At 42.7% G+C, this 22,584-nt stretch overlaps 1 protein-coding gene across 1 annotated transcript in view; it reads left to right on the top strand.

Moving 5' to 3' along the window:
- Nucleotides 1-17,641, top strand: part of LOC104496759 (chromosome unknown open reading frame, human C11orf74) — a 22,628-nt gene extending 4,987 nt beyond the window's left edge. Inside the window, exons 2-6 of the mRNA XM_010139926.1 lie at nt 3,604-3,761; nt 4,873-4,944; nt 5,880-5,934; nt 12,229-12,359; nt 17,477-17,641. Of these exons, the coding sequence (XP_010138228.1) occupies nt 3,604-3,761; nt 4,873-4,944; nt 5,880-5,934; nt 12,229-12,359; nt 17,477-17,641 (581 nt within the window). The remainder of the gene's footprint in view (nt 1-3,603; nt 3,762-4,872; nt 4,945-5,879; nt 5,935-12,228; nt 12,360-17,476) is intronic.
- The last annotated feature ends 4,943 nt before the right edge of the window (nt 17,642-22,584 follow it).

Below are 22,584 nucleotides of genomic sequence, written 5' to 3'. Positions count from 1 at the left end.
GGAAGAATAACACGTATTTTCAAAGGATCAGCTGGGGTGAATGTGGTATAAACAGGAAGTGTTGCCCCTTTTCTGATGCTGACACCATCTAAAGCACAACAGAGAAGTAGATACTGATACAGATAAACACTACATAGACCCAGTCTGGTTTTCAAACATGCTACAGTAAGGGAGGAATCCAAATCTGGCAGTCAAAAGGAATAATTGGGACTTAAGAGGTTACCCTTTTAAGTCAGAAATAATCCTACTGAAGTTACTGTCCCAGTGGAATATCTATTTATCCTGGCTGGGGACATGGTGCCGTGAAATTCCCTTAGGAAATTGGTATTACTGAGGAAAGAATCAAGCCCATATTACTGATTATAGGAAAAATGACCTTTTTTGAAGGAAAAATGAAGTGAACAATACTTTTTGCTGATTGTCTTTTAATGAGGGTAAAATCAACAACAGGGGAAAAGGCTGCACCAGCTGAATCTCTGTTCTGGTGTAAAGAGCAAAGAATTCAGTGGAAACACTCCGCTGCAGTGGAACTGTCGTAAAAATTAGTGAGGGTCTTGTGGACAGGCGTATAGGACCCTCCCTAATCAGCCCAGCGTTTTGAGAACAAAGTCGATTGGAACTTCAAATAGTAGCTTTGCTGTATGAATTTTTTTAAAAAAATAGTTACAGGGGCCTGTTTCTCGTTCTCCCCTGGTTTTTGGTTTTGGAGTGAATTCATTCAATTGAAAAAAGGCAGGAAGGAGATACCTGCTGGTGCGTATCGTTTTGTCCAGTGTGGTATCCCGAGCAGTGTGTTATTGAGTGCTGCGCCTGGTTTGGCTTTGAAATGTTTCGGACCACGAGCCTTTTATCATTCTTCTGGGGCTACTATTTCATCTAACAGATTTCACTGACAGGAAGATTTTCCTGATAATCCTGGTAACTCTCTCCTCTGGCTTTGTGGTAAGTGACTCCATTAGTCTGTGAAATATGTGGGTGATCAGTGAACATTTTCAAAAGATTCCCTTCCAAATTGGAAGACAAAGAGAATTTAAAGCAATAGAGAGGATAGATAGTGGGAGAGAAAAAAATTTATCAAGCTGGATATTCTTTCTGATAGAAATACGTTTCTGAAGTCTGCAGCATACTCTTCAGTGACACACAATTATGATGGATACGGCTCTGGAGAGGCTCAGATTTACTTTTCTAGAGGCCTAAGCTGGCTTGTTATTCAATTGTTAAGCCTCTGACAGTGGAATTTCCAAAAAGTGAGACAGAAAAACTGTCTGCAGAGTGAATATATGACTCTTTCCATCATTTCAACCTTCTTCTGCTACTTTTTGTTGTGTTTGTATCCCTTACTTTGGACTTTTGTCACACGTTGCCAAAGCTGGGGTTGTACATCTGGGTCTTGGCAGGTTGAGAGCTGTGACTGTGAATAATGACTCAATTATCGCTTGGTCGGGGAGAAGGCAGAGCGGTGCTCTTGCTGGCTGGAATGTGATCCTCCCTCCTTCCCCTCGTCTTGCAGAAGTGGTTGAAATTCAGAACACTGTCAAAGGAGTACAGCTTTGGCTTGCTTAGACTTTTTTCTCTTCCTTCTGAGTCATTCTTCGCTTGCGGTCAGGCATCCAGTATCCCACTGCAGTTGTGAATGTTTCATCAAGTGTAATGGTTAATGTTCTATAACCCAGTAACTCTGCCAAGGTCTTAACCGGCAAAAAGTTTCTGACGGCAGTTTATGACTGACCTCGTAGGAAAAGGGATAGTTCTTCTAGCTGTGGGCTCGGTAAATGGCACATAAATACTACGGATGCACTTGAGTTCTTAGTAGCTCATTTAATCTATCTAGCTTTTTAACCGGTACGATAGCTCAGCTGTCCAGAAAACAGATAACCTAATCAAATAAGTTTGTCGCCTCATACGTACTGTCTAATTATAACTGCCCAACTAGGTGTCATAGGTCTTCTGATGCTAAAAGAGATGTCATTTTGTTTGGAGGGTTCAGAACCTGTATTTTGGAGAAGGATGGTCTGATTTATATCCCAGAAGAATGACCATGGTGGTGTCCAAGACAGGCGTGGGCTTGGGCAGGAGTATTGTGTTTATTCAGAGCCTCTTGGCTGTGTGAATTATGTTGCTGATCATTCCAGCTGACGATGCCTTTTGTCTCTCTGTTGTTCTGGCTGAGAAAAGTGTAAAGCTTCCAGAAGCTTTTTCTCACTTCTCACCCATGAAGGCTCCTGACATGCACAGGGAGGATCCTGGGTCCTCAGTCCCTGTTGTTTCTCTGTAGTCTGCATATGTTTGGCTGCTTAATTTGCTGAGACACACATACCCTAAAATACGTTAGTAAACCTTCATCAGTCTTCAAGATACAGAAAACTTGTCAATTCTTGGTATGAAACAGAAAGTCCATCCGGTTTGACCACTACAGTAACAAAAGATGGAAGCTTTTTGAGCAAGCTGACAGGTTCTTCCTATAATATAGGGTGACAGTAAAAATATCTTCAAATAGTGGGTGACCATTTTACCCATCAGGAATTTAAAAAAGGGTTTCTGGTGTCATATTGCTTCATTCCGTGGCTTGAAAAAGAGTGTGTGTAGGAAGAAGAGACTGCCCGTATGTGCTGCTGCTTCCTAATATTGTTTTAGGAAGGTACTTGCTGAAAAAAACAGGGAGAAGCCAGATGTCGCATCAAGAGACCTGGGATTTATTCAGAGGATCCATCTATGGTCTGAGCGTTAAAATCTGTTTGTTAGATTGCTCTGGTCTGGTGCAATTTGCTTCCTATGAAGCTTGAGTGTGGACGTGAGGTTGTGCCCTGGCAGCCCTTTCTACGGGTCGCAGGAACTGCAGCAGAGAGCTGCTGCTGGCGATTAATAACCCTTTGGTGGATGGCTCCATGTAGTAACCCCAAGGGCATCATTAAAACTCTCCACGAGAATTGCTTGGATGCCTGTAATGTATAATTATGCTTTGGAAATGCACTGCAGTGTTTCTTATTGTTACAAAGGAGATTTTTTATCTAAACTCCAAGAAACCAAGAAACTTGGTTAAATGAGTGTTTATTTTTCATTAAGAACATTGGTGTGAGGTTCATTGGAATTCATTGTCCTAGAGCTCCTCCGTATTTGATAACGAGACTTTTAGAATAAAAAGTGCTGCGTTTTTATTTTGACCATAATTAGTGTATTTTTTGCCGTGTTGTAGGAAAAAAAAATATTCAGTATGGGTTCAGAAATCTGTATTTCCATGCACATACTTGTCCTGAGCTGTAATCAGTTACTAGATCCAGCCCCTGCTGTTGAGATTTCATTTGATCATCACCTGATTCTGTGGTTTTACTTTTTTGGGTATTTTCAGCTCTGGGGTTATTTTATGAAGTTTTCTGTATATTTCTGTATATTGTATATTGTTTTCTGTATTTCCTATGCACCTGCAGTTCAAACTGCATATTCAGCTTTATGATGAAGATTGCAAAATATGGGTCTGTGATGCACAGGGAAGCGCTGAGCTTGAGCGGAGAAGTGAGTGGGTAAAATAAGTCAATATTAGATGTAATGAAATTCGTATTTTTCATTAATAGTGCCTTATGTTATCTGGTGTGATTCTCCTTGCAGAGGAGGAGGGGAAGACAACCGAAGGAGGGAAAGTGGACTCCTTAAGCAAAACATTTTCTGCTTCTGAGCTGTCAAATAGAAGTAAAGAGGATGGGTTGCCTGGGAGAAGCGAAGAAATGGGGGTGTCTCCTCCACCATACACGCCAAAGGAGAGTGAGGTAACGAGCTAACGTTTGTCTGTGTGGACAAGCACCGCATCCAAAGAGATGGGGATATGGGGAGGTGCACTGTCAAATGTTAGAGGGTAGTGGTATAGATTCAGCTCCTACAGTAAGCAGTCAGCAGGCCAGAGGCAGTTTTAATCTTCTGAAACGTGTAAGATTTCGGATTTTGTGTGTCGGGACAGGAAAACAACAGACATCATCTGCAGAGAGCAAGATGGAAATCTGGAGTCCACGTGTCAAGAGCTTCAGCCCTCCTGCCCGAATAACAAATAGCTAAGCTCTGCTCTAGCCTGTACCCCAAAATTCCTTATATAAAAAAGAAGTAGCAGGTCATTTTGTGCGATACTCAGAGCAACACACTCCAGTGCCTTCAGATGCCAAGCCTGCCAGAACGCAGCCAACGAGCACGACTGGCATGTTCCTCCCTACTCGCACATGCCTTTAGGTGAATCAAGCAAAGCATTGTCAGCTGATTGTGTAATAATAATGACAAGAATCCTTTTGCCATTTTTCTCGTGACGAATGCGGTTCCCTGCTGGGACAGGCTGCCTTTGGGTCTCTTCCTTCAGCCACTTCGCATTGGCTTTCTGCCCATAAAGCGATGTGCAGCTCCCATTATCCTTTATTTAACAGACCATCGTAATACTTGTCTTTGTTGCTGCTGAGAAGAAAAAGTTTCCGGCATGGCTGCACATTTTTTGTCGCATTAGCAGTTTAAGAAACAAATAAAGTAATAGTAGAATCCATCAGAAAAATTGCTAGTAGTAGGAGGAGGCTGTAAGGCACTAAGTTGGCTGCTGTAACCTTTAAGCCTGCCCTGAGGAAAAGAAAAAGGGAGAAAGCTGCTGTTTGGAAACCATGTTTCTGTTCTAAATGCTGATTTTTGGGCTCGTTGTGATTACCTGCACTGTTGTTCCAATCGATTCAGTCTGGCCCGGTAGGATTTCAGAGGATTACCTGCACACGTTCTGTTTTCAGGAGCATTGCAGTCACTGTTAAAAGCATTTTAAATACACTGCAAGGATCTACGTGTGTAAATCAGTCGGAGCTTTGGGTGTGACTGTGGTTCTGTTTCACACACTTATTTCTGCCTGTCTGTCTCCAGCCAGGGATGTGCGAGAGCTGGGGAGCCGGTGGCTTTGCTGGGAGTGATCTCAGTCTGCCCACAAGAGCAGAGGTGAGAGTGCCTTTGATTTCCTTCAAAGTGGGGATTAGGAGCAGGACAGGACTGATTTTTGCTTTACTCATTTACAAAGTCCTGATGATTTGTCGATGTGTTTCTTTCACATGTGGGAAAGAAGGGTGAGAGCATTGCCATCCAAAAGGCTTTTCAAATGGTAACGAGCGAGTACTTTGGAAGTGTAAAGGTTTGATGAGAATGGTGTCAGCTCAGGTTGGAAAGGATTACCTAAGAGCATCTCTAATTACTCATGGAAACGCAGAAGACTGCCCAGTGCACGTAGTGAATGCTCCAGGGTAGCACTGTCTGCGCATCAGCTGGGAAAGGCCTTTCGCTCCCATCCTCTGCATCTGCTCAAGTGCTACCTGAAATAAGAAATGCCTTTTTGGGTGGAATGTTTTAAAGTTGAGACCGTGTCCAAGAGACATCAGCCTCCTGAAAAAACAGCAGTGCAATATCCCAGACAAAACACTAGGAATTTAATAATTCTTAGCTTTGTATTTGCCGCTTGTCTCGCAAAACAGACGGATCACGCTCTGCTTTGCCTACAGCAGGTGCTGTCTCTGTGCCATGTGCAGGGAGCTTGCAAAGCTGCAGAGTAACTTACCATGTGTCTTTTTCCGATGAAAATATTTTACTTCTCCATCTTCCCACTAAGTTCCTGAAGCAGTGGCTGTACAGCCTGAGCTTCTTTCCCATCACTGTGGTTGATATGCAGCGATCTTGGCAGCAATTCTTTGCCTGTACGTTAAAGTATTTCCTTTGGGTTCCGCATTTCGAAGAAAATTCCTACGCTTCCTTGGAAAAAAAGCAGGGGAGAATGGAGAAGATGAAGCATGCAATTTAATGCTTTTTTGCGTTCTCTAGACTGTACTATAAGGGATGGAATTAATACATTTTAATCTCTGTTCCCATTTGCGTTTTTACGGCAGGTGGACAAGCACTTAGATTTGGAAGATGTGGACACAGATGAAAAGATGTGCAGTGGTAGGTGTGTCCCCCCCTCCTTTGATATCCACTGTCATTGTCCATCTTTGAACGCAATGGGAGTAAATTATTAGGAATATTTGTTATACTGTGTCCTGGTGAGCGGGTTTTTTTTTTTTCAGGGTTTTTCAGAATTGCGGAACACTTTTTGCTGGCAGCGTTTCTCCATTTTTCTGTATTCTTTGTATTGAAATTATTTTGATTACTAAAGTTTCTTCACACAATAACGTGGGTGCTAAGAGAGGGTTCTATAAAGTGGAAATATTTAATGAGAATGTTGTCCCTGCCTATTAAAATGATTTCATCCTGGGCTTAAAATAGAGGAGACTAATTTTGAATTTACAATGAACTGCTTTAAGAATTCCAATTATGAGTGATTAGTGTTGAATTGTTCCAAACATTTCTAACAATTTTAACCCTCCCACCTCCAGAATGAAAGTAGAAACCTAGTGTCTGCAGTGTCTGTCATAGGTGCTTGTGTGGCCTTTATTACCACCGGAACTGATGACCTTTTAGAGATTAAATTAATTTGCCTCATCTATACCTGTGAGTGCACAAAGAAAGAAGCACACAGGGTAAGGGAGGATTTGCCAGAGGTCACTGGAAGAAGCTGTTGCAGAGGAGGACTTTGGTCCTCGGTTCCTTGGTTATTGCCATTTGATTAGTCTTTCTAATCCCTGGAAGATTTGGTTAGTCTTTCCTTTCTGTATGTGCAGAATTCCTCTTGGAATTGGAGGGCTTGGAGACTTCCAGCTGATCAGAGTTTGGAGCATGGCAGTAACTCACAAGAAAACAATAAAACAACCTAAGTCGGGTTTACAAATATTTAGCAAATTTTATGAATGTTTAGCAAATATTCTTTCTCCAGCCTGGACTTTTCAGGCAGGAGGGTGTAAAACAGCAGTCCCATGTCAGGGACAGACATCCAAGATTTCTTTGGAGTGCAGTGCCCATATGTGCCCATTCCCTTTGCAGGACATCGTTTACTCTCCTTGGCTTAAATTCTGGTAATAGCTATTAAAAAACCCTGGAGCTCACTGGTGGAAGCCTAAACCCACTTTTCACTTGTATCACAGTGAGAATTATCCACGTCTAGCTCATGGAAGTACTGTTAGATATCTCTGGTTCCAAACAGAAGCAGCTGGGTGTTGAGAAATAATCCCAACGCTAAAACACCAGGCAGGGCAGTGAGGAAAGAGCTCTGCCAGGGGACAGCTCTCCACTTGCTGGACCACTCCAGACCCTGCCTTGCTCCAGGCTTTTCAGTCTTTTCTGTGTGTTTGTGTGTGTGCAAGAGTAAACGTTGATCACGTACGTTTAGAACCCCCTAGTAAAACCGGCTGTGTTTGAGCAGGATGAGAATCCCCCCGCTCATCAGCTGAACAGCACTTTGTGCGAGCCATGTTGGGAAAACCTGTTGGTTAGTGTTTTATTGGTGATCATAAGATAATAAACAAAACATTATACCACCACTACTGCAGCTTATCGGTGTGCTAACTACTCGCTTTTTATGTGGCGTTTGATTTGGCTTTCTCTCTTGGCTTTTCCCATGAGACAGTGCTTCTGGCGCAGGCTGCCTCGGTGCGGGAAGAAGCCGTATCGACTCCTAAAGCAATCGGCAGCACTTGCTAATAACATTAAGCACTTAGATTGTATTTTATAACATCAAAACACCGCATAGCCAGAAGCTAGTTATTCCTTCTAAACTGTAAGGAAAGCGAACAGCATCTCCATTTATATCTGGGAAACCCGCAGCCTGCGCCTTGCCCAGGGCTTCTTCACTGGAGATAGTTGTTGAGTCAAGATAAAAAAATTTCCCCTTGGCTCCTAAGTGCAGAAAATAGGACTTAATATTTTGATAGTTGTCTTACATGTCACTTGATGGGCTTCGTAAGAAGAGAGGCAAAATCTTGGTCCTGTAGAAACCATAGCAACAAAATGCAAATTAAAATAGAAAATGGTGTCTGCAATGATAAAGTCACATTAAATGATATCCCTGTTGACCACCTTAATAAAGGATTAATTTTGAAGAATTCCAGGTGGTGTGTGAGTGACACAAATTTGAAAGACATGCCATTGCTGGCCTGTATAATACTGTCACCTGTATGTCAGAACAAACGATCAGTTTAAAACTTATTGGCAAAACGAGCTGGGACCCCTGGTAAAAAAAAAGATAGCCATCCCTCACTAGTTTAATTACAAAGAGCTGTTACCTCTACTCGTTATTGCCAACAGTTCAGTATTTCCAAACTTCTCTTGGCTTTAAAGGGCAGGTCACTTAGCTAAGGTAGCAATTGCGCTTTAGCGCAGTAAACATTCACACTGAAGGGGAAGTGCTCAAAGCTGACAGTGTGAAAAGCGTGGTAGAAAATGGGTGTTAAAAAGTCCCATCTAAACCAGTGCTTTTGGGGAGAAGTCTGGAAGAATCGTTCTAGTAGGGTTTTTTCTCCTTTTTTCCCCCCCTCAACTTATTTTCCGGTGTCTTTTAAGGTGTGAATGAATACAGCTGCTTCTTACAGAACAAACCCAAGCAGCCCATAGACTTGGCCGGTGTTTAAATTCATCGTGGCTGTTTCATTAGCCAGCACTGGGCTGAAAGCCTGAAACCAGGGCAGTGCTTTGCACTGTGGGGCTTTGGCACAATACACCACGACTGGCAAACTGCCGCCTGAAACCATCGCTTTAATGTTTTGGTGTGTACGGAGATTAAACAATCTCTCCTTTTCACTGAATTTGGCCTGTAACTGTCAGTAGCTTCAGGCAGCAACAGAGGTGATCAGCTTTTCTCTAGAGAGGGGTGGAGAATGCCTCGTACCTCCGCTTTGGCAACAGAATTGCTTTCCAGGACTAGAGACAAATCACTTGCTGCAGGGCTCAAAGGATACTCCAGTAGTAATAGGTAATATTTGTGTAAAGTACAAGCTGTGTAGAAACCATGGCACTTGGGAGTGCTGGTTTCTAGTCCTATTTTAATTTTCCCTTGTATTTAATTAAACATACAGGGGAGGCTGCATAGGCAGGGTATCAGAGTCTCACCCTAATCCAGCCTGGACCATGGAGGTAGACTTGGCTTTTCACCATCCCAGTGTTCTGTAACCCCACAGAGGCAGAAGAGAACCCCAGTGACTCGGTTACTTTGAAGCTGAGGTCAAGCATAACTATTTGATTATTTAAAGAATTCTTTAGGCAAGTTATGTCAATACCTGTTATTTTCCATAATCTCTGCGTTTCCATTTCTACTTTGAGCCTATACTTACATTCAGTCAAATCAGGTCGAGGAAGAGGATTTGGAGTTAAATTGTGTAGATTTTTTCATGGGGCTCCCCCCAGCTGGCGAATCTCTTTCTTTTTTCCTCCTCCAGTCTCTGCAATCCATTTAACACTGCCTTGAGATGATTTCACACTAGGCAGCTCTTTGGGGCTAACAGCCCGAAGCCTGAGAATCGGAGGAGACAGCAAAACTTAGCTTTTAAGCCTTTTTCATTATCACTGCCTCCTTCCTCAGCTCCCCATCAACAGCATTTTTGTGAAATGTGGTGTCTGAAGGTGGTAAACCCTGCCTTGGTGTATCTATAGCTGGGCATCGTTTGGCTACAGGAAAGCTAAAGCTACAGACAAGACTTTGAACTTCACTCTTGAACATTCAAACCAGGTTTGTGCCGATAGATTCTTTTTTTCCCTATAGTTATAATTAACGTCTGTGGAACAGAATGAGCAAAAAACCCCCACTCAGCACCTCACAGATTTAGTGGTCTGTGTGGGTCTATCGTGGGAGCGGGGAAGGGGACTGAAGAGAAGCGAATTGCTCAGTTCCCAAATAGACCCTCACTAAATTTGCAGCAGTTGAGTCAAATCACCGGAGTTCGCTGCTGCGTCATCCAGCAAGCTGGTTCTTCATGGGGTGAGAGGTGCGGCTCAACATCTCTTCTCAGATTTGTGATACCGCTGCCTGCTCGGTTATCTCTGCCTGTGGTGCCGTTGGCAGTATCCGAGGCTTTCCTGTTGCTAATTAATCACCTCTGCAGAGAACATAATTAGCAGCTTAATTAGGATCATCATCCACTAGTGCTGCAGCATCAGCCTAAGCCAGCTGTGAGGAACTGGCTAGAACTTACAATAGGCTGCAGTTCCTCTGGGAGCTCCCACTGAGAAGGAGGGCTGTCAAAACTCCCTCATTTTGCTCTCTGAAGGAGTTTCTTGATTAAACTTTATCGGGGAAAGCAGCGTTTACCGATTAGACTTTCATACGCTGTCACGCAGCCAGGATAGAGAGAAGCAGCTCATTTCTGGCATGTCTACTGGCAAACAAAGGTTGATTACCACATTCTTACAGGGTGATTGAAGGGAATTTGAAACATTGTTTGCATTACTAACGAGTCTTAAACTAGTGGGATTGATGTTCTGAGTATGACAAGTGCTTCTTGCTAAAAGCAAAAATAAATTTCCCTCTGTTGTCCTAATTTTTAAGAGTTGTCTCTCTGAGCCATTGCCAGACTGTTGCATAACGGTGCTTCCTCCTCATCTTCTCTCGGCAGACTGGTCTGCTGAGGCGGGGGGGAAGCTCTTAGTACAGAAATAATCAGTGTTTCTATCAGGAGGTGATACAGACCTCCCGAAGTGCAGGCTTCCCTTCCTCCAGTGAGGGTTTTTATTTAGAGGAAGGTGCCATTGCCTTTAAATGAGCATTCACACCTTCCTGCTGTCCTACAAATAGGTTTGACCCAAGTAATGGACAATTGAAGAAGGCAGTTGCAGAGCCTGTGAAGACATAGTGTAAGTAGCTGTGGGCTGCACTGGTCCTGGCAGAAAGTTTTCTCCAACGGGGAGAACAAGTAAGGAGAGCACATAGGTGACTAGAGCTAGATATAAGCAACCAAGAGAATAAGGATGAAAACCAGAAACCTGAATCATGAACCTAAAGCTGAAAATCCAGGAATGAGACACCCATGGGAGTGAATTCAGCTCTTTTTTAAAGAACGTTCTACTTTACACGTCCAAAGCCCTGCCAGCTTTGATCTAGTACACCATTCCCAGAAGAAAGGTAACTGAAGAATTCAGTCGCGGATTCTTTTTATGAAGCCCTAGCTAGGAAATCATTATTTTCAAATGCAGATTTCCAGGAGAATGAGAGGTCTGTAACAACTCCGCGGTGATAAAAGTGCGCAGGTAGAGATAAAGAGCCACTTCTTCCTTTTCACCCTGGCTCTATATACCCTCTTACTGCTGCCATTAACTAACACTGAACGAAGCTTTGAAAATTAATTCTGAGATTTCAAGAGGGAATCAAGCTACTGAAATGTCGAATAAAGCTGTAAAGAAACTTGTGTATTAGCCAGAAAAAATAGTCGGTAGCTTTGCAGTATCCTTTGACTAAGTGGCAAGACATCTGGTCCCCTTAAGCTTCTTCCTGGAAACATCACTGAGGCAAGATGGACACAGCTGTGCTGTGGCAGGGCTGAGATTGATTCATGGTAAAAGGTGTTTCTAAACCTAAGGCGTGTCCTTCTGAGCTGTCGCAGAAAGCGAACCCACTGTTCCCAGTACGAACCTTTTGACCGTGTGAAGGAGAAGTGGTTCATTTGCGAGCCATGGACCAAACCCTGCCCGTGGCGAACAGTTCTGAGTTGCTGTGTCCCAGGGGCAGGGGAGTCCTCTCGAGTACCTCTTCTTGGAAAGCTCAGGGAGTAACAGACACCCATGAAACATCCTCGGAAAAGACCATCACCTGGCACTGTGGTGGTGAGTGTTAGTGTTTCTGCCAGGTGTTTTTACTTCATGAGTCAGGAGAGTCACGTTAAGAGGCTTTAAGATTCCTTATGACCAGTGTAGAGGTGGTGAAAGTCCAGTGAAAAAGAATTGAGTGAGCCTGCCCTGCTAATCGATGGCAAGACCAGGGTCAGTCTGGGGTTTCATAACTCCAACTGCAGATGTGCCTGCTCAGGACTTCCTTCTGTGTTATGAAAGAGCTCAGTCTAGTCCCAGGTGTTCTCTGAGTTTAGGAGCAGCTGCATCCAGATTTTTAATTCAGTTTCCTCAGGAAAGTAGAGCTACTTGTCTGTTTTCAAGCAGGTTTGATTTTTCCTTAGTACAGTATATTTTATTATCTAGATTTTAGCTTGAGGCTGCCTGGATCTGTTTTAAAGACAGCTGCTTGTATTATATATTATGCAACAGTACGTCCAGCACACTTTGACTAACAAGCTTCTGCCTGTATCTGAGCACTATGGGATTTTACACAAGATTTTGCTTATTAATCCATTGATGGAAGGTTAAAGGTGACTATTTTTTATTCAGCAGAGTCATTAGTTCTCCCAGGAGAGGTGGACCAGACAGTGGCTTATTGTCCGCCCCTTCTTGATAAGCCTGTCCAGCGGAAGTTCAGACCCTTGTCGGTTCCACAGCCATTGTGCAGCAGAGCCCAAGAGGTATTAGGCTTTATTTTATTATTATTACTATTATTATATTATCAGATTTATTTAAACATTGGGCATTTGGGGTGGGTTTTTTTTACCTATTGGCTTCTATTGTTATTTCCACAATAACAAGAGTGTGTGGAACTGCTATGAGTTAACAAATCACATTATTAATTTTTAAGTTTGTAACAAAATCTTAAATACGTTAAGAATTGGGATAAACCTTCCAATAGAAGGGTTCTGTTTTATCTTGCACACTGCTACTGTATAATCCTACATTTCCAAAGTGTTCTTCAGTGCTTCTAACTATGTGGTGCTTTTTAATCTTTAATTGGTGTAACTCACAGAAGATTCAAGTAAACTCTTGCCCTTCCTGGCCTTTTAACAAGTTATTACTTATGCAGAATGACGGGCCATTTAATCTTCCCGTGACCTCATGATCTTACGACATCCTGCAGCTCTCATTGGGCTGAATACAGGAATCATCTTCTGCAACAAGGACGTAGTGAATGATGGCTTTAACGTGACCAAAAAAAAGGTTTTTAGAATATATTGTGATCAGAATTGGGATTTGTCCTCTTGGAAATGGGTAGTAGCAGGATGTTGCTGAGGAACTCCATTGTCTAGGTCTGGTGTGGAAAGGTTTGTTACGGAACCTGAATCTTTTAATAGGACACAACCAATACAAGCTTTATTTTGGAATTGCCATTTTCCCTCAGAATTCCGGTTCTTTTCAAGCTGGAACAGAAGGAGTGGGTTGCTCACGGGCTTGTTTTTAATCATTAAGCTTCCTATCCAAATAGTTGGTGTGAGCATTAACTTTTGGGGCTGTTTCTATTGCCGAGAATTGTTCACCGCTCTCTCCACCTCATTGTAATAGAAGCTGAAGTTAGCTTCCAGCTAAAATGGGCCGGTTTTTGATGGTTTCATATGCTTATTGGTGTCCCATGAGGCTTAAATCAAGTTTATAAATGACGCGTGACCAATGAAGGTTTGATGTTATAGCAGCGCATATGGTGCCTCCTTCCTGAGCTCAGTTGTGTTTAGTTCTTTGCAATAAACTCTTTACTAGAAGGAACAAGTCTGCTCTGGGAAAAAGTAAATGTTCTAAAATGACCTTTCAAGCTTTAATACCCACCATTCCGTGAATAAAAATACTCACTCTTTTCCCTAAGGATTGACATAATTCAAGGGTTTTGCCTTGAGAAATATCCACTGGCGCACAAAAAATACCCCTAAAATGAGGTTTTATAGTTTCCTCATTTGATAACTTCTGTATAAAACCAGAGAAGAAGGAAGGTCGTAGCTGCCTGCAGTGTTCATAAAGGATTGCGTATGACTCCTGAAACTATAATTCATGAAAAATAGATGAAGATCCCAGTGCATGCAAAATTCATTTCCATTTGAGGAGAAGTTGGGTTATGAAAGAGAAACGGAGTATTATTACATTGGTTAAGGGTTGCTGCATTTTTCAAGGAGAAAGAGGATTTTTACAACTGTTTGGTTGGTGCCAGGCTACTCAAGATGAAGGCAGACTTTCCCCTAAATTATACACAGATTTGTGCTTTCATTTGGATAATATATCTCTGGCCTGATTTTTAGAACTGTCGTGACTGAACAGGTCCCTTTTAAGATCCCTCAGTGCTTCAAATTGTCATTGCCTTGAAAATTAAGTCTTGCACTGCTTATGGCAGGACTAGTTTAGAAAGAGAAGCAGATTTTCCCTGGAGACATCCCTGCTTTGAAATGAGACTGTTCTCTGGGCATCAGAACAAGTCTGTGAGGGGAGAGCGACAGAATGTGGCTGTCCAGGCGGTTTCCATAGAGAATGGAAAACGATTCCTGATGAAAAATAAACTAGCCTAATAGCGCAGCGCCGGATGTCCGGTGTCCGTGCTAGGGGCGTGTTTATGAAGGACTTTCGGGGAAGGTGTGTCTCTCTGAACCTGTGGCTAGGGAAAGTTTAATAAAAAGGAGCTCTGCTGAGACCCAGCGTGAAGCTTGGCTAATTGTTAAAGGACAGCTTGTCTCCCTGAAAATGTCATCAGGAGGGGGAGATCAGCACCTCCAGAAGGCAACTCATCCCACTTGCTGTAGGCATTTCTCCTAAGATGTAATAACCTATCTCCGTCCACAGGCCAGCTCGCAGGCTGCGTCTTTTCTGGCTAATTGACTACCTCAATCTAAAAGCCTCATTTTTATAGAGCTGGGTGTAGGAAAGGTGAATTCTACCCTTCCATTCTCCTCTGTCCTTAGTTGGAGCATTATCTGTGGAACGGCAGCTTCATCTGTCACCAAAAATACAGCTTCCATTGAGTTCCTTTGGTTTGCAGTTTTACTGTTCAGCCTCAGCTGAGGTTTGTTTCTGCTAAGTGCAGAACAAGGAAGAACTTAGAGGCAGGACTGACTAAGTGGAAGAAGATGGAAGAGTTACATCTTCTCAGAGGCCGGTAAAGACACGGAGATCGAGTGACTTGTCCCGAGCGATGAAACAGAAATGTGAAATTGGTCAAGATTTATTGACTCTTGAGCCAGTGCCACAAGTTCAAGATAAAGGTTTTTTTTTCTCCGAAGTACCAAGTGCCTTTCTGCCCTTTTTTTACTTACTAAGTTTTCCCTTGAGTATACAGTTAAATCATTGGTGAGTGTAGGTGCATCCTTTAGATTGTTTGACCAAGTGAGTAGAATGCCATAGTTAGACAGAAATAAAGGTTCTAGAAGGACAGAGACAAGCTGTTCAGTTAACTGTAACTCCACACAGATTGATAAAAAGCTGTAAGTTGCCAGTTATTAATAGACTTTGAAAGTCTCAACTTTAAGGTATTTTATTTACAGTGTTGCTTGTAAAACAACCTCTAGCAGAATATCTCAGTTATTAGTATGAATATTACATTCTTTTCACCTTCAAATTGAACATGCAGGAACTGTAAATGAAAATGATTTTTTTCTTCAGAGAGCAAATCACAGGAGCAATCTTAGGCAAACCGGCAGTTTTCTAATAGAGCAAAGTTCCGTTCCCCGAGAGCTCTCCAAAAGATTTCAATTAGACGTTAAATTAGACACCTGAAATTCACATATTTCTCTGAGCTCCTTAGGCAAAAATAACAAGATAATAACTTGATCAGCTCAAAGGATTCGGTGTTCTATGGCAAAACGTCTTCCTTTAGAAGCAGATCAAAATCGCAGTGTGCCGTATAAAAATTTTAGATTGCTTGTCTGCATGGAAGGTTGAAGAGAATGGCTGCTCGGGAGGAGAAGCCAGATAAAGAATCCCCAGTGCTTTGGGCACTCGTTTGAGGGATGAAGCACGCTGCTGACTGTGTAGTGTGAATAAGCTCCTCACGTGTACCAGGAGTGCGTAACAGAGAAATTGTCAAGGGTGAAGTTGGGTGTGTTCTACTTCAGTAATTTCAGTTAGCGTTTTGGGGTCGAGTTTTTGAAACCAAAGTTTTCCCAGTATTTCTCTGCATCTGCTTGAGATGTTCCTGGAATGACATGAAGGCCAACACTAGAGCATGGTGAGTGTGTGTGTACTTACCGTAACACTGTTGGCAGAGGAAGAGCAGATTTGGTTTTGTAGCCCTGTGACAGCTTACTGGAAGATAAACTCTTCTTACTTACCTACAGATGTGGTGACAAATACTGTTAAAACCAAACTGGAAAATATTTGCACGTTGCATCGTATTTTAGCAGTGTGTTTGGGATCTCTGCAAGGAAAGACAGGTAGTGATGAACCCTGCTTGCTGGCAGCAGTTGTTACCCAGCTGCTGGTACCCTTACTTGCCAGAAGAGATGAGATGAAAGGAGCCTTAATAACCTGAGTCTTAATGGGAAAGAGAGCTTGTGTGCAGGCTTTGCCTTCTGCAAACAGTTCTTGAAGGTGCTCTTTCTAAACGTGAATGATGGTTTATCTGGGTTAATGACATAAAACCAGAAGAATTATTTCCCGATCGATCAGGCAATTGTACAGTTTATTAATAAAGGGTGTAGATACTGGCAAGATACCCGCTGCTCTGTCTGCGAGGTGTCCGGCCACCGGGGAGGAACCCAGCTACCACTTCTCTGACTTAGGAGATGGCATGAACCCTGCCAGTGGAGCTTCTTACAAAATGTTACCTTCAAACACGTCACTAGTCATTGGCTTCACTGAGGATTCATCAGAAGTTCGAAAAAGTAGGGGTGTGATTAAATGTTCTGCTGATTTAGTACTGCAGTCCTTCAGTCGTGGAAGGAAACACAGAGCCCTTGAGGACGTGCGCTATTTGTCATGGGTGATGTTTCTAGATGTTGTATATTAACTTCTGAAAGGACATCCCTGTACAGCTGGGGCAGCGAGGATGTGTCTCCTGTGTAGCTCTGGAATTAATTTTACGCAACTGCTTACCACAAAACTTTTGTGTCACGGCCCCCTGCAGTTTCTTACCAGCGGGCAGCCTGCCATAGATACTCGCTTTCATTATTTTATAGGCAGAGCTTTTACTCCAAGATATTTCCATGAAAAGTGCTATACACTATGTCAACAAAGCGAGTATTGGCAAGTGCAGTAAGACTCCGTGTTCCTTATCGAAGAAATCCAAACCAGCCAATTGCATATCTCAGATGGTGAGAAGAAATTATTAGAGTCTGAAAATTGATTATGTGTCCTTTTGCTCATTCCAGGCATTTCCTTTGCCGAAATGATGTTCTGGGAAGCACGTTCTGGGAGCATCAGCTGCATGTGCATCGAGGCTTTGCGTGATGCTACCCAAGTTTTAAGGATTTGGAATCTGTCTTTGAAATTCAACCTAGCTGTACATAACGCGTCCGTATCCCCACAGCCCTGCTGCTACAAGTGACGGGAACGTAATAAATGTGTGCAAGGGAGGTTTTTAGATTCCTTGCCTTGAGCAAAATTAGCTAATGATATTCATTCAGATACAGTACAGTACAAATGGGGCACATTAAATGGCCTAAATTAGGTCAAATTGAATAATTGAATTTATTCTTTTACTTAAAAAGAGCTTAATCAGCTGAGAGTGCTGGAGTCAGAAAAACAGTTTAATTAAATATTAATTAGAAGTTTATATTTTGAGCTTCCTTATCATCACTTGCAGCAGTATTATTTATGTATCTGTTTTTCCTCATTACAGCTACTAGGGGATGATGTTCAACCGTTCTCACTCGATGAAGAATTTGATTATGACAGTGTGGCGCTGACCCCTAAGTTCTCTGAAGCCGAGCTGAAGGCCATCGTGGGATTGTCTGAGGAGAAGAAAATGGGGACAGATGTCAAGTCAGCACAAGCTGACGACTGAGTCAAAGCAGTGCTGTGGAAATAACTTTTTTTACGTTTCCCAGAGTTATATGGGTAAATAAATCTGGGAATGTTGGGGTATTTTTCTCTGTCTTTTGAGTTACTTCAGTTCTGCAGAGAAATAAATATTCCTGTTTCCAATAACTTTTGGAGTTGATGAAAATTGACGTGGTGCAACTCCTAACAAACCGTGGACTGCTACGGAGAGTCTTCTACGCAGAGGAAGAATAGTGATCTCATCCATTAGGGGAATTGGCACCAAAATTGGAATTGGCATCGATTTTACATTTTTTTTTCCAGGAGATGATTCCAAATGCCAGTTTACGGCTTGCTTTCAGCATCACTGAAATACAGCAGACTCTGGAGTTGAGCAAAGGCCAGGCAGTGTGGGTGGGAGAGAAGAGCCTACATGTCTGACACGAGGTAGGATGTGCTCAGTGGTTGGAATTCATCTGTTTCAGCTGCTGTAGAAGCTCTGCTGTTGAGGCTTGGTTTAACATCACAACATTGACTTGTATTATTGGTCATTTTCTGGTATAACTGCGTGCAACTAAAGTTTATTGACCAACATTCTGTCCTCGGCCCATCTCCATTATTCCTGAAGTGGGTGATTAACATGATGAATATGGGCAGAGTGCCTGAGCAGACGGACTAGAGACCAAACCACTGGTCGTTTAAAGGCTCTGGAGCAAATCCCTGTGGCCAGTTGGCTGCTCCGTTGTCAGTGATTTATAAAAGCAAAGAAAGGTGCTTCGATGCTCCAAAGGAAATTTTCTGGATCAGTTATTTTGTAGACCATAATCACACACTACTGAAATCTGAATAGCATTTGTTTAGAGGAACGGTATTTACCTCGATTACAGGGATATAATTTCAGAGTGAGGTTAACAAAAAACAGAAAAGAAAGTGGTCTCAGACCAGGTGTTTGCGGAAAGTGATACAAAACTCGAGTATGTTGTATAGGAAAACTGGTCTGTGTAGGACCTCGCTGGTAGAAGGTCATGAGAAATTTATTTTTGACATCTACACTCAAACAGATGCCTGTGCTGTAATTAAACCAGCTTTGGATGCATTTGGCTGTATGGCAGATTCTGCTGTTGTTTGGCAAACAATATATATATATATTTTAAATTGAATTACATGAAATGTTTTGTTGAACTGGAGATGTTTTGGATTACGTGCTTCAGATCCAATGGAATTTTCTGGTGAAACGTTCAGCTAAAAAATCCTGAGCAGAACTAATTATTTCATCTTCTTCCAGAAGACACAGATGTGTATAAATGGAAGGGTTGAGAAGCAAGTTCTGGAAGAGGAAAATGAAGAAGAAATTGAAATGCCATACAAAGTCAGCCCTGAAAAGCCTCAACAGAAAACTAAGGGAGACAACCTCATCGACATCATATCTGTATAGCAAAGAACACGTGAGGAGCCTTCAGCCTAGAAGACCCCCATGTTCAGAATTTGCTGTCCTGCACACAAAGAATCAGCCACAAGTGAAGGTGAACTTCTCTGGGTTTGTGGAGTGATGAATTTGGCACTTTTTGTCTGTGGTTTTTTGTCTGTTTTTTTTAAAGTATGAGACACACCAACTCTTGATCAGTCCTGTAGAGTCAATGAAGAAACGGGGGTTCAGGATGATCTTCAGGCCAGATCAGCTCTGGAGTCTCTAAGTGCATCTTCTCTGTATTTCGTTATGAATATTCCCCTGTGCGTTAGGGACACATCCAGCCATTCAGTTCTTTCCCTCCCAGGCAGACGATTCTCTTACCGAATGTTCAGAGTTCCTGTTATGCTCCAGAAGCGCCATTCAGTCATCAGGTGGTTCTGTCTGACATGAACGAAACACTTTGCTGCAGGGTACCAACCACGTCCACCTTACTCGGAGGAATGGGGGTAACTCACATTTACACCATTTTGGCTCTTCGGTAACAGAGACGAGTATCGCGGTGGAGGTTGGGCAATGCAGGCTGCATTTTCTGAACGTGACATTTTATTGGCCTGTCCCTGTGGTTGGTTTTGGCTTGTTCCTTTTGTTTGATCATCCTTCACAGAGGAGGCATATTTTCCTCTTCTCCATTACCAGGTTGTCATTTTTAAGAGCATATTTTATGTGCATGTTAAATTTTATATGTGTAAATGGAGTTAGTTACCTGGAATTGTTTCAGTGTTTGTGAGGTGGCTTGGAGTCTGAATAATATGTATCTTTTCTTCTTGTAGCTTGTATTCTCTTTAATATTTTCAACATGGGTTGGTGAGGGATGTTCTCCTTTTCTATTTGTGGTCTTTAGTAAACATTTTTCCTCACGCAAATCTCACGCATGGAACAGGACCCTTTGAATGCTACTTGGAACTGACTTTAGGGGCTGCTGCAGTCAGGAGTATGATCTTCTCCTGCCCACACTGACAAGGGTCTTGAAGTGCAAAGCCTCTGATGTTGGGCGAACGTGTTGGGAGTGAAGACGGTGTGATGCATCTCTCTAATCCCTTTGTGGTCATGACTTCACTGACTCCTAAAGTACATCACTCAGTGAGCTTCTCTGCTTTGGACTTGTTGCTTTCTTGGGTGTTACCAGAAGGATACTGAGTGTTTCTGTCCACAGTCCTGATGGATCCTGAGTTACGGGGGAGAGCATCTTGAGTTCTATGTCTTGCTCTGGGGCAGGGATCTGAAGGGTTGTTTCCTTGGCTGGTTGTGGCGCAAGCTTGGATATTATTAATGCTCAGAGATACTCCTTGTGGGTGTAAAAGGGAGAGGAATTATTTGCTGAGATAATGGTGGCGAAAGAATAAGATAAAAATTGAAGAAATGAAGAGAGATGCAGGCCGATCGGACTCAGACATTGTTATGGTTCTAAATGTATTTCTATTAATGCACAAAGGTATCATTATATACACACAGTGCCCCTGAAAGAAAATCATTTCAGTAGGGAGAGTACTCACCATTTAATTCAGAACCTTTTGAAGAAGATGGCATGGAAACAAATCCCTGCTCTTATGGAAAAGAGCCTTTGATCCTCTGGCCTGGATTTCCTGCTGTGAACTGGCAGAACTCCACGGAGGCCATTCGTATTCATGCAGAGCAGACAGGAGCCTGGTATTTACAGTCTTAGCCGAAAGGATGCGGAGCCAAATCAATTCCTGATTTAACTTCACTGAATATGTAGAGCTGTGTGTGTGACCCATTCTCATTATGGGAAAATATTTAAATGCAGAGCCAAAGCAAATGAGATGTGAAAACCAGATCTTTAACTGTTCAGTTCCTAATTTTACACAGGTCATTTTGGAGTTTCTGTAGCGGCGGGTGCTTAGAACGTTGCCTTTTGCTTTAACAGAAACAGCACCTACATTTCCAAGTCCTGATCAAATCATGCAGCTTGATTACAGACATAACTACCAAAGATTCCCACCTCCTTTAATGTTGCTTTTTCCCCCAGCATCTTGGCATGCATGGAAAGTGGACATTGCTTTATCTTGGAATGGTTTTAAAAACATCCTTTGTAAAAACAAATACTTTCTGATGAAGGTAGACTCTCTCAGGTAGTGATGCAACACTCAGTGGGAATTTGATGTTATTTTTATTTCTGCATTTTTTTCAGCAGCTTTCTGTACATCATTGTGTGGCTAAACAGCCCCTTGGTGTCAAAGGGTCTGCGTGGGTAGCAGGCTGATTTGTGTCCTCTTGTCCTCTGCCTTCAGAGGAGGACAGGACTCCCTCGGGAGTTTAAGTGGTAGCTTGGTCCTACCTGGGTACGAATTCTTAGAGCCCTGCAAAGAGACTGCAAGGCAGTTGGGTTTAGCTGGACCAGTTTGGTGAGGAGAGCCGTGCTGAGGGTTCTCGCTGGCCGCAGGAGGTGAGCTTCCCGCACCGCAGAGCCGAGCGCTTGCGATAGCGAAGGGCATTCCCACCGCGGGCTGCTTTCTTGTGGCGAGGTGTCAGTTAGTGCAGGTGGGGTGAGGTGCCACATGTGTCCTGGCTCCTCTCGGAGGGATGTGCCCTCTCACTGAAACGCTTTTGCGAGTCTCGGGCATGTGAGGTTCTCCCAGGTGCTAAATGTTTGCCTGTCCCTCAGGAAAACAAGACAGACCGTTTTCTCTGAAACGTCATTAAGTTGTAGAACGTCTCAAAAGACGATGAGTTTGGTGAATTTGTGATTGCTGGCTGTCGGAGGTGACACCTTGTGTTTTGCTGGCAAGGGGCTGTAAGCCAGCGTCGCAGGTGTGTGAGCTGTGAGATGCCAGAGTGAGGCTGGAGGTAGTTTTAGTGCTTGTTTACGAGAAGTTTGCAAGAAGAAAAGCAAGTGTTAAAAGGCACTGTCATTTTTATAGACAGGCTACTTTATTTGCAATTGCAGTGCCCCACAGTTAAAATGGAAATCAATTTTAATGCCTTAGGAAAATGCAGAAATATTTGTCTCATTTACGGCCCTTTCAAAAAAGACAGATAATAAAATTCCCCTGATTAACGATCTGTAATTTTATGTGCTCTGTGGTGTCTTGTTCAGTGCATCTATCCACATAAACGTTACCAAATAATAAGCAAAGATAGATCTGAACAAAATCCCTAAATCTAACTTTACAGTGAATTTCAGCCTCTAAAACCTCTCTGGTTTCTACAAGCTGAAATTCAGTGTGAAGTTTATATATATATGTATGTATGTGTATATGTATGTAGGTATGTATATATTCAAGGCCCCTTTTCATCTCACTATTCCCAAACTTTGGGGCAGTAGATACTCTGCTTCAAAAATCTCTAACCAAACAGTTCTCAAGCAACCACTGAGAACCCACCTGAGCTGCGAAACCCAAAGCAGTCCGGGGGCTGCCTATGTAAAAAGAACCTATGGAAGGTAACAGCTGGAGTAACGGCACTCTGTAGGAAGGCGTTGGATAAACAGACTCTAAGGATAGTAGAATTAAATGGAAAATTATCTATTTCTAGAGAGG

The sequence above is a fragment of the Buceros rhinoceros genome, unplaced genomic scaffold (genome assembly GCF_000710305.1).
Source record: "Buceros rhinoceros silvestris isolate BGI_N320 unplaced genomic scaffold, ASM71030v1 scaffold900, whole genome shotgun sequence".
In the NCBI taxonomy this organism is placed as follows: domain Eukaryota; kingdom Metazoa; phylum Chordata; class Aves; order Bucerotiformes; family Bucerotidae; genus Buceros; species Buceros rhinoceros.
Note: the sequence above shows the minus strand (reverse complement) of the source record. Positions and strands in the feature narration are given on the sequence as shown.